This window comes from Perca fluviatilis, chromosome 19 (assembly GCF_010015445.1).
Source record: "Perca fluviatilis chromosome 19, GENO_Pfluv_1.0, whole genome shotgun sequence".
NCBI classification, from domain to species: Eukaryota; Metazoa; Chordata; class Actinopteri; order Perciformes; family Percidae; genus Perca; species Perca fluviatilis.
The window spans coordinates 16,566,660-16,577,283 of record NC_053130.1 but is presented as its reverse complement, the minus strand read 5'-3'; the positions used below and the strand labels follow the sequence as shown (position 1 = coordinate 16,577,283).

At 39.9% G+C, this 10,624-nt stretch overlaps 2 protein-coding genes across 2 annotated transcripts; both read right to left on the bottom strand.

Moving 5' to 3' along the window:
* Positions 1-1,046: 1,046 nt before the first annotated feature.
* Positions 1,047-5,046, bottom strand: tysnd1 (trypsin like peroxisomal matrix peptidase 1). Its single transcript, XM_039782950.1, has 4 exons — positions 3,778-5,046; positions 2,166-2,296; positions 1,838-2,023; positions 1,047-1,650 (listed from the first exon to the last, which is right to left on the bottom strand). The coding sequence occupies exons 1-4, from the start codon at positions 4,854-4,856 to the stop codon at positions 1,448-1,450; spliced, it is 1,599 nt and encodes a 532-aa protein (XP_039638884.1). The 5' UTR covers positions 4,857-5,046; the 3' UTR covers positions 1,047-1,447.
* Positions 5,047-5,484: 438 nt separating this feature from the next.
* On the bottom strand, positions 5,485-10,012 carry sar1ab (secretion associated, Ras related GTPase 1Ab). Its single transcript, XM_039783433.1, has 7 exons — positions 9,918-10,012; positions 8,753-8,823; positions 8,000-8,119; positions 7,836-7,901; positions 7,652-7,755; positions 7,408-7,539; positions 5,485-6,696 (listed from the first exon to the last, which is right to left on the bottom strand). Exons 2-7 carry the CDS (start codon positions 8,808-8,810, stop codon positions 6,580-6,582), a joined length of 597 nt encoding a protein of 198 aa, XP_039639367.1. The 5' UTR covers positions 8,811-8,823; positions 9,918-10,012; the 3' UTR covers positions 5,485-6,579.
* Positions 10,013-10,624: the final 612 nt, after the last annotated feature.

Here is a 10,624-nt window from a genome sequence, read left to right as displayed (position 1 = left end):
GACTGTCATGATCCTTGAGCAGTGGTGTTGGTGTCTTGAAAACACTGATTCTAAAATCTACCCATTGGGTGGCATGATGGATTTTTTTTTGTGGATCATTTGCAGGCATCAGTTTAAGAAAAGTTGTCAAACAAGTTAAACTACATTCTTGAAACTTGAATATTAAGTACAAACATTATAATAAATAACATTTGATGCACATCTTTGCAGCCAACCTTAAAATTACCATTTCAAAGACATAAAGCTCCTCTCTGTGTGACTTATCCTCTGAGAAACACATTTTATTGTCTGCTCACTTCTACTCTTGCCTTAGCTCACTCTGCAGTGGAGTGTTTCTTATACTGTAGCTATGGGAAACAGAAATGAGATACAGACCCAGGTCTGCATATCAGCACTTTTAACAGCACAATGCCTCTGGACATTGCTCAAGCCTCTCCACTGTGAATTAGTCAGTCTGGGAACAGTGAAATAGAAACCTTACAGTATGTTTCATTGTATGCACATTCTTGGAAGCTCAGGCCAAGAATGCTTGTTTTAGCATTGTAAAAACTGACATTAACCGATCCTATGAAATGTCATTTCTCAATTTCACATTTCAGTGATAATGGAAATCAGAACCAGTAAAATCCCAGTGGGTGAAACCTCAAATGTGTTCGCTGTGAGTGGGTATCCCTGCCAACAGATGTCTGAATACCTGATATCGACAGCAGGTCTTCTGGCTACCCAAAGGGACCAATCATTTTCAGCAACCTGTCAGCCCATTATGCTAAATAATCCTCCTGCTTGGTGATGCTTCTAAAAGAAAAGTGTAATATCTTTTCTTGATAACGCAACTGTAAAAAATAAAAATGAGATTTTAAGAGGTAAAACCTGAGGCACTTTTTTCTGCCATTGTTTTATCTGATGTTTTATGAACTTACAATTTACAGGGGGGAATGTGGGTATTTAATCTTGCTTTATTCAGCCCTCTAGCTCTATTTATATTCCTTTGGTATTTTATTTGTCATAATGTGGGTAATTTGTGATAGAAATATACCGAGCCGAAATGTCACCAGAAAAAATACTTTATTAATATGATTACATTACTGTACATTACACTACAATAAAACAATTTTGGCAGGTATTAAATTAACTTTAACTTGTCTGTTAACAGCAAGTGGTCTTATACATATTTCACAGTTTACTGCATGATTCTGGGTTGAGTGTGTCAACATTAGGAATGAATGATTCTTGTTTTAGTTGCATTTACTCCTTCAGATCTGTGACTTGTCTTTGTAACAAATTAAGGTATGAAACATTAAGTTATATCTTTGAGAATACCAGTTTTGTTTAAAAAGAAATACACATATCAATTTGATTACATAATATGATTTTGCATATAATCCATATTGATTTGACAAACCAATCTTTTTTCCTCTAGCATATCTCAAGGTTCAGGGTTCCTCGGTTATAGTTTGCTTTGTGCACCCTGTAGCCTCCACACCGTGCTGACTTCTTTTTCTGTGGTGTCCAACACCCTGAACACATTAGCATCCCTTGTCTGGTGAAAGTGCTGCAGCAATCTCTGGAAAACAGTCACTGGGATGCTAAAGTTGAGGTGCGGGTAGGTCACTTTGGCAGCCAAGTCCCTTGTGTTGCTGGACACGATACCTGCAAAACAGCAGATAAATCCTTATACTCTTTAAAACTGCAAATGCAAAAAGAGCAATCTGCTGTGTATAGCATGCCTTCTCTCTACACATGTGGTGCATTGTTACAGGGAAGTTTTCTATGGTCATCATATGCCCCCCACTGATCATAAAGAGTACATGATTTTTGTAGTTGCAGGGTTTCTCACCCAGCAGCTCTCCTGAGCGTGTTCGCACCACAGCACCTCCGCTGGTCCCTGCTTGTACTGCACAAGTGGTCTGAAGCATGACAGGCTGGTCATTCAAGCTTATGGCTTTGGAGAGGACACCGCAGGTCAGAGACGGACCACATCTCCGACCCAAGCCACCATATCCCACCACAACTACAGATTCACCTGTAGGCAGAGAAGCTGAACATCAATCTTATAACTGGAAATAAGAAGCAAAGAGACAAAGATCTACTCTGGCACTGAATATGAAGCCAGATGTTACTCTAAAAAAAACTACAGTTTTCGCTAAGCAAGACTGTAATCAAACCTGGATTATAACTCTGAGCCATTCGAGGGACCACAGCATCTGTGGCGGATTCTCTTAGCTGCACCAAAGCCAAATCATAGGGTGAAGAGGCTTTAGTGGAAAACAGCACATCACCCACTGCATCATGGACTCTGTGAAACAGAAATTGCCAAAACAAACGGCAAACATTACATATTCTGTATTGTTTGGGCAAAATCAGTACACACTGTAATCAGAAACATTACAGTTATTAAAAGGCCCTGAACCCACACACAGGGCTGATAAAACCTACACTACACATGTTACCAACGCTACACACCTTACACATGTACACATATATAAACACACGTGGTGTAGAGCCACATATTTCGGGAAGATGCTAGATATATTTCTCTGTGACACCTTCTGCTCTGCCTGGGCCCAAGAAAACTTGCAGGCGATTGAGGGAGATGTCAATCAAACACAATACATACGATATACACAAAGTACAGAGAAGAGGTCCAATCAGGCAAAATATGTGAAAACACCTCAAGGGTGTAAAGGACCTTTAAATGAAAGACGTTAAATGAAACAGTTGACACAAAATGAAAAAGTTTATCCAATCACCTGGACTACCATTTTCTCTATATTTTTGGAGTTTAGGCTTGGAGCTGAAAATTACAACTAAACAGAAATGTCTCTTCGCAAATGTACATGAAACATGTTATTCATGACCAATCATGTGATAAAATGTTTTATCAAGAACTACAGGAAAACAACTTGACAAGAAAGAAGCCCTGTTGTTGAGTTTTCCTGAGGCTTTAAGAACCACAAATATAACTTAGTGTGTAGTGGGTTTTAGGAGTAGTGAGTTTTAGCTTTACAAGTAATATTACTACTAATACTAGTAACATTTATGGTAGCTGTATTCCATTCAAGGAGTGTCAGACCCCTGGTACTATGCATACCATGGTGGCATACCAGCATCGCTTATGGGGACGCAGAAATCGGACAGAGCCATCATTAATGTTGTGATTTCCACCTGTGGTCTTGCTGCTAAAAATAGTCAAATGTTTGCTGTGAAAAAGGGTCTTTTAAACATGTTTTAAAGGGGTGATTCACAATTTTGGACATAGGACCTCATTTCCAAGTTAGCCAGTGTTTTATTTATCAGTGGAGAACGTTTTCACCACTTTTCATCCAGTCCTTCCAGTTGCAGAGTTTGCTGGTGCTAGGCTAGTGCAAGTCAACAGTAACTGCTAGCCTGCCATTAAAAACAGTCTTACCCACAGGTAATATCACTCCGCCGCTGCTGTAGCCTATGCTACCAACTACAGGGAACAAAGTATAACTATTGCAATGCAAGGGTAGTTTTATTTAGAACATTATTCTATTAACAGACATTTACATCGATAGTCTGGCGTTATAATTTATTTGCCTCGGGTGTACTGTGGAGTGGGTAAGACTGTTTTTAATGGCAGGCTAGCAGTTACTGTTGACTTGTGCTAGCCTAGCACCAGCGAACTCTGCAACTGATATAACACACTGGCTAACTTGGAAATGAGGTCCTATGTCCAAAATTCTGAACCACCCCTTTAATGTCTTTTTGATTCCCTTCCTGTACAGAGACAATGTGGTTAAGATGTGCTGTCACCTGTCCCTGTGATGGAACTTCAGGGTGACTGTTGACTTCCCATTGACAACGTGGCGACAGGTCACAACCAGCTGAGAGGCAACAACAACCCCTGAGCCCCAGAACCGTCCACTGTCGACAAAGCACACAGTGGGGCGTTTTACAGCTCTTGACTCATGGGCTGCGGTGGACATGAGGAGGTCGGCCTCTCCCGGATAGAGCCGAACATCACAAAGTGGATCTTGAGCTCTCATGCAGTGGATGATGTTCCTGAAGATCAAGTGGATGGAGCAGACTAGAGTGAGGCCTATCCACTCGTTCGCCTTCCATCCAAATGGAGACACGATCAGTCCAACCAGATGCACATCGCCTTTGCTTTTAACCGCAAACAACCCTCCACCTTCCGTGCCTGGCAAGCACCGAGCGTCTGTGAGGATGACAGCGTTCTCCTCTCCGGTTAGGTTGCTGATGATGCCCCGGCTGAGGGTGCTGATGAAGAGATCTAAGCAGAGGGAGCCAAAAGGCGAGCCACATGCAACAACAGGGCAGCCTTTCTGGAGAGATGAGCTGCTCCGCCAGGGTATAGTCCCTGCTTTCCTGCTGCTGTCTGCCACACTTGCCTTGAGTACAGCGAACCAGCTGAGGAACTGGGCATCTCTGATCAGCCCCTCATCCTCTTCATCACCATGGAAACGCCACTGGTCAGCCTCTTGGAAAACTGCCTGGAAAGTCTGTTTGAACTCCAGGCAGTTCACCAGCATCAGCAACTCAGCTGCAACTTCCTGCTGAACTGTTGTTTTGCTTCTGGAGGGTGAGGATGCTTCTCCCTGTGCAGACTGGTTGGAGTCCAAATATCGCTCAGTAGAAAAGCTGACACGGATTTGAAGTTTTTCACTGAAGCTGTGCGGTGACAGGAACCTGTCTGCTGCTGAGAGGGGCTCTTTCTCGGTGGTAAAACGGGAAAACGGAACGCCAGTGCATATCACTGTTCCCGTTTGAGGATGGATGATAACTCCGCTGCAGCTCACGGGTTTCTTTGCTGAAAAAGCCTCAAATACCTTGACAACACAGCAATACTTCTCTACCTCCTTTACCTCCATGTGAACCGTATAACGTTTAGCAACTTAAAGACACTGGGAAAACTGTTGAAAAACAGCTTCACAGAGTAGTGGTGAGACACGAAAACAAACCCTTAAGGTATAGCAGACAGACGAGTTTAAACTAGCGTTATATCGCGACACAGAAATGTTTAATAACGCGAATTTCGGAATCGTGTCGTGTAGCTTCCGGGTTTAGTCTCATTGGTCCACGAAAAGAAACCGACACCTACCGATTAATGTGATTGGTCTTAATGTAAACACGAACAGCTCTGAGCCAATGTGAAAACAAGTAGGCGGGATCATTTTTTGTTTGTTTTTTTTAACCACAGCTTCAATACATAACTTTGAAAATACAATGTTTGAACGTTTTGGGAATCATTGGAAAACATGAAGATCTGAAAGGGATCCTAAATCATCTTTAATCAACGGTAATGTGTAAAACTATGCGTTTCAATTGCAAAAAAGCGCAAATGTTGTCTGTTAAGTTTTTATTCAGGTATTTTTAGTTTAAGAAAGTGGTAAAGTGCATAAAATAGTAATAATAATATAGTTTAATATTTTTTGTTTTTGGTTGTGTCAAACCTTTTACTAATTAAAAATCTGATAAAAATTAGCCAGACAAGAAAGATTTAAAGGAATTTAAAAAATATTTATTATGCTCAAACTTCACACGTTTAATAACAATTTGACCTACCTTTTGTAACAGATACATTACTTCAGGGCTTGCTGCTTTATTTAATATAAGGCAAGCCATTTTTTTATTGCAAAATATAAATAAGAGCTTATATACAAAATAATGTGTAATATTGCACTAAGAGGTCATTTCATGCATATCTTTTGCATGCCCTATTTTTGAGCATCACTCAAGTACTCTCATAATATCACTGCATGTTGGGAGCAGCCACTAATCACAAAGTACTCAAGTTGTTTCACAGCAAATTAACCATCATGAAAACAGGTCGTTTTGCATCCAAGTCTGAGTTTCACCTGGTTGTGCTGATGCAGTTAGCATATAATTCAATTATTTAACACTGTTATGTGCTATTAAATAAAGCTCTTCACAGAAAAATGTCAGTTAATGCACTTGTGGTCACATTCATATAATTGGCCTGTAGTGGTAAACCCTTCAATGATAACAAATATGGCACCAAATCTCTGCAGCACTTTCCAGAAAAAACTATTCTGTTCTGAGAAAAAAATGTTATGTTACTTTGAGAGTCCCATTAGTTTGAAAGAAGTAGGATACATATAAAGATATAATTATAATCTTCATCCTCAACCAAGGAAGAGTAACTCCAAGCACAAAATGTTCACAAAATTGACCTTCACTGTAAGTCTACACCAGCAGCTAAAAATAAACCCGGGTAAGAAACTGGTTCACAGCGATGACATGTTCTATATGGCAGACAGAATTCTCTACAGGCTTTACATTAAGGAAACCACACTATGAAGATTATTCTCCACATGCAATCTGAACAATACAGACTGATGATTCATAACTTAATCTTTGACTTGCTGTGGTATGATTGATATGACATACTGATTTCTTTGAACTCATAAAGAATACAGGGTATATAACACAAAACACTACTTGTAACATAGTTTTCCTTCCGGCACAGTTGAAGTCCTAAATATGGTATATAATACAATATCTCCTTATGGCAGGTAGTTTTGTGTGTAGCATGTCCTTGTGTGCGCAGGTAGCGTGGTAAAAGAACGTGCATCAGTCAATATACTGGGAGAGCCAGCGGAAACCGTCTCCATATCCTTGTCTCTTCAGCACGCTACACATGAAAACTTCCATTGGCCTCAAATTCAGCTCCTTCAGTGACACTTTGCCCTGAAAAGATGCAAATTTACACATACAAAAGTACACATTTTAATTCACAACCAAAACATTTCAACATCCTTTACCATAGACATTTTACAATCAATATCTTAAACCTGTAACTTTATGCATGTTGTACGACAGCGGGTGGTGTAATATTTGTAGAGCTGTGGTCTAACTCAGTGACATGGTTAACTGAAACAGGCCTTCCAAATGGCTTACTATTTCATCCTGCTTCCTTTCCCTCTTTTTCCTTGTCTCTTTTGCTGAGAGACAGCAGGTGGTTAACAAGATTAACACTGACCATGAAAAATTAGCATGAGACAGGTACTGTGCCAAATGCTTCTCAACAGCATATTCTTTCCCGCTGCCACTGCGTTTAACAAGAGCAGTGGCGATCTAAGCACAGTTATGCCTGATTTTTCCAGAGATTTTTCCTTTTCTTCTGTGTTGAAAGGAAGGTAGTTCTGGCCTTGCGAGGTTTGTGAAGCTCACTGTTGTTATTATTCAGTTACAATGTCCTTGAAAGACCAGGCATGTACAAATGAACTAATTATTGAAGGTCATAAAGCAGAGTAAGGAGTAACTATAGGAAATATGCTGTTTTAGTGTTTCTACTACTTTCCACCATACACGGATGCAATAACAGTGTACACATTTTTAAATAAAAACGTGATAGACATCAGCTTTCATTCATATCATTTAATCCCACGTGATCATTACCTTTCCAGTTGTTTGTCCATGAAGACCAAACATTCCTCTGAGTGCATCCTCACTGATGGCCTCCGGACGGTCGATCTTATTCCCCAGGATGAGAACCGGGACGTTTGAGATGGTATCATCTGTCAACAGGGCCTGCAGAGAGAAAGAGTCGAATACTCACCAAAGAGACCATTTGATATCAGTGAAAGCTACAAACAACTGTGTTGTGGGTTGATACACAAGTCAGATCAATATTATAACTTACATCCAGTTCAACTTTAGCCTCTGCTAGTCGCTCATGATCAGCACAATCCACCATGTAGACTATACCGTTTATGGCTGGGAGGTAGTTCTTCCAGATCCTTCGTGCTGCGAGAGCAACACAATGTCAGCATTTATGTAACACACAGCAGCAAGTACGTCGATACAGCTTTTTCCTTATTCCCTACCTTGTGTATGACCCCCGAGGTCGAACGTCGTAAAGGTCATCCCAGCTATGGTCAGCTCCTCAGATGCTGAGGACAGAGCGAAAGCACTGACTTTAGATAAGTGCTGAAAACAGAAAAATTAGATTGACTGCAGAACTAACAACTTGTCAAATCGCTGGATGTACTTGGATGTAGCGTTGGCACATGCTGTCCAAGCCTGTCATCTCTGAGCATATGCAGGAGTGTTGTTTTTCCAGCATTGTCTAGTCCAAGGAACACTAGCTTGCCACTCTTTTTGTACAACCCTGAGGATAAAAAGAAAACAAACAATATGAATTTGATATAACCTCTCTATAAATGTGTATTTGGTTTTTACCAATACCAAAATGTAAAAGGAAGTACACTTCTAATGATTCAGAAGAACATGTAGTTACCAGGTGTACATACATACCAAGTGAGTCTATAAATAGCTTTTTGGAGATCTACGTTGACCTATTCATTAAAATAGCTTGTATAATTGTCGTACTTTGTGTATTTTGTGCTGGGTATTTTGTCTATAGCCCCACAGTTTCCTTGACTTCTACTGACAAAGGGATAGACAATTATTCAGACTAACAAAAAAGTGAGAGACCTACTGTTCTGTTTCTGTAACACATATAATGTTTCTGACACTTTCACATGACATTTTGGGAAGTTTCCTTTCTGGCAAGACCTTATCATGTACAAAGTCAGTGTGTGGTTTGTGAGCTACAGCCATTTTAGTTTGGGTCTGTCATTTCAGGCATTTTTGGTCCAAAATAGGCGTCAAGTAGAGGAGGTAATATCAAATAGCACAATGTTGTTGTTTGAGAATTGATGTTCTGTATGTTATGTAAATGTATTTTGTTTGACAGAAAAGTTCTGGTGGTTATGGTTGGACAATATTGTTGATATAATACCTAATAGCTGCAGGACACTGCTGAAGCTCTTGTAGATCCAGTCAAGTATAAAAGACATTTCTCTGGACTGCCTGTAATACAGATCGTAAAACTGAAATAATGTATAATGGCACATTAAAGAAGAACACAGCACAGAGGTATTAGTTCATATTCAAGTTGCCGTAAGACCTCAACCAAGTCCCCTCTCCTGTCATAAGCATATACGAGAGTAAATGAAAACATCCCAACACAGCACCTAAAGACTAAGAAGTATAAGTTAGCAAATAAGCATATAATTGAACGTGCTGGTACAAAAGGACTAAATCTAGCACTGAAGCTCATTGTTAAACCTTATTCCTGACCCTGGATTACTCTGCTGGTATGTGTAAGCTCTGTGTAATCACACAAGCTGTAAAGCATGAAAGGAAAGGAGGGCAAACTATGCATTTTGAGATGCTAGTTTGTTCTGAGAGTTGTCTCACTGAAGTCACGCTGATCTTGCTCTGACTATTTTTATGACAGGTTGTGGCAAGGACACTTGATCTCAGCAGTCACCCCCTGCTTCCCTCTCTCACTCACACACACCTGTCACTTTATGTGAGACATGATGTGCTTGTTGCAGTGAATAGTGAGGCCTTCAGTGACTAAGGCTTCGGGAAATTGCCCAACTGTTGATTACTTTATCATACAATGTTTCAACAGCTGTAAACACCAGACTCCATTTATAAAGTATGGCATTTAATTCCTACGTCTATGGTTTAGCTAAATACTATAACACAACAGGCATCGTGTACTAAGTTAGCTAACCCTTACAAACGTCGGTAGTCATGTCAGAAATCGCAGCAGGTTTTCATGCAAATCTCAAATTCAGTATTCCATAACAAATATACATGAATAACACCATAAAACACGACAGGCCACTAAATTCATGACTGAGCTCCTCAGAAATGATTGTTCCAGTGATTTCACGATTACTGCCACAGTTGCGGCTTATCACATGTAACGTTAGCTTATAGTAACGACATCAGCTGTCAGTAAATAATGATACATTTAGTAAACATGAGCGCCAGAACGACTTAACTAAACCTTTATGTCAGGAAAGTGGTTCAACAAGCACAAAACTACACTTAAAACGAAGTGTAGAAATTGAAACAAAGAAAACTTAATATATAATTTGCGGTATTACCTTGGTCTACCAATTTTTAACTGCCCGTCCGTTGGTTTTTGGTCCAAGCCTGTCCCGTCGACTGACAGCCTAAGAGTTTGACAGTTAACCGGAAATACGTCACTAGCTTAATAAAGCGGGAGGGGCCAACATGCCAGTAATGTTTTTCTTAAAAGAAATTAACCATAAACTGTCGTTCCTTTTTCTTTTTTTTTAAACAGGAATTTTCTACAATATTTATACATCACAATGTTCTAGTCTTAAGTGAAAATCCATTGCTGAAGCACAATTTAAAGTTGTCTTAGCCTACTGTATTTGGACATATGTCCCAAAGGAACCAAAGATTAATGATTGTAAATGTTATTCTGTTATTCAGTTTTCTCAAATAATTGAGAATTTCCCCATGCGTACTACTACTATTAAAAATCTGGAATTTATTTTTGTTATTATACATTTTTCTTTATCAATCAATTTAAACCCATTTTAACGGTTTACCACTAGTTAGAGAAAAAAATAGAAAAATAATCTAGGTGCACCAGTCTGATAGTACACATTTAATGCGACTATTATCGCCATCACACCCCCAACCGGCCCCGTCAGACACCGCCTACCAAGAGTCTGGGTCTGCCGAGGTTTCTTCCTAAAAGGGAGTTTTTCCTTGCCACTGTCGCAATAGCCACTGCTAATGCTTGCTCTTGAGGGAATTACTGTAATTGTTGGGGCTTTGT

What these genes read in the sequence shown, in the direction of transcription:
- tysnd1 (XM_039782950.1), bottom strand. Translation starts at nt 4,856, where the DNA reads ATGGAGGTAAAGGAGGTAGAGAAGTATTGCTGTGTTGTCAAGGTATTT. An exon ending in AAGTTCCATCACAGGGACAG is followed by an intron (nt 2,297 to 3,777) that starts GTGACAGCACAT and finishes TCTGTTTCACAG; the next exon opens with AGTCCATGATGCAGTGGGTG. An exon ending in ACGCTCAGGAGAGCTGCTGG is followed by an intron (nt 1,651 to 1,837) that starts GTGAGAAACCCT and finishes GCTGTTTTGCAG; the next exon opens with GTATCGTGTCCAGCAACACA.
- sar1ab (XM_039783433.1), bottom strand. Translation starts at nt 8,810, where the DNA reads ATGTCTTTTATACTTGACTGGATCTACAAGAGCTTCAGCAGTGTCCTG. An exon ending in CCTCGGGGGTCATACACAAG is followed by an intron (nt 7,756 to 7,835) that starts GTAGGGAATAAG and finishes TTGCTCTCGCAG; the next exon opens with CACGAAGGATCTGGAAGAAC. An exon ending in AGGCTAAAGTTGAACTGGAT is followed by an intron (nt 7,540 to 7,651) that starts GTAAGTTATAAT and finishes TTCTCTCTGCAG; the next exon opens with GCCCTGTTGACAGATGATAC.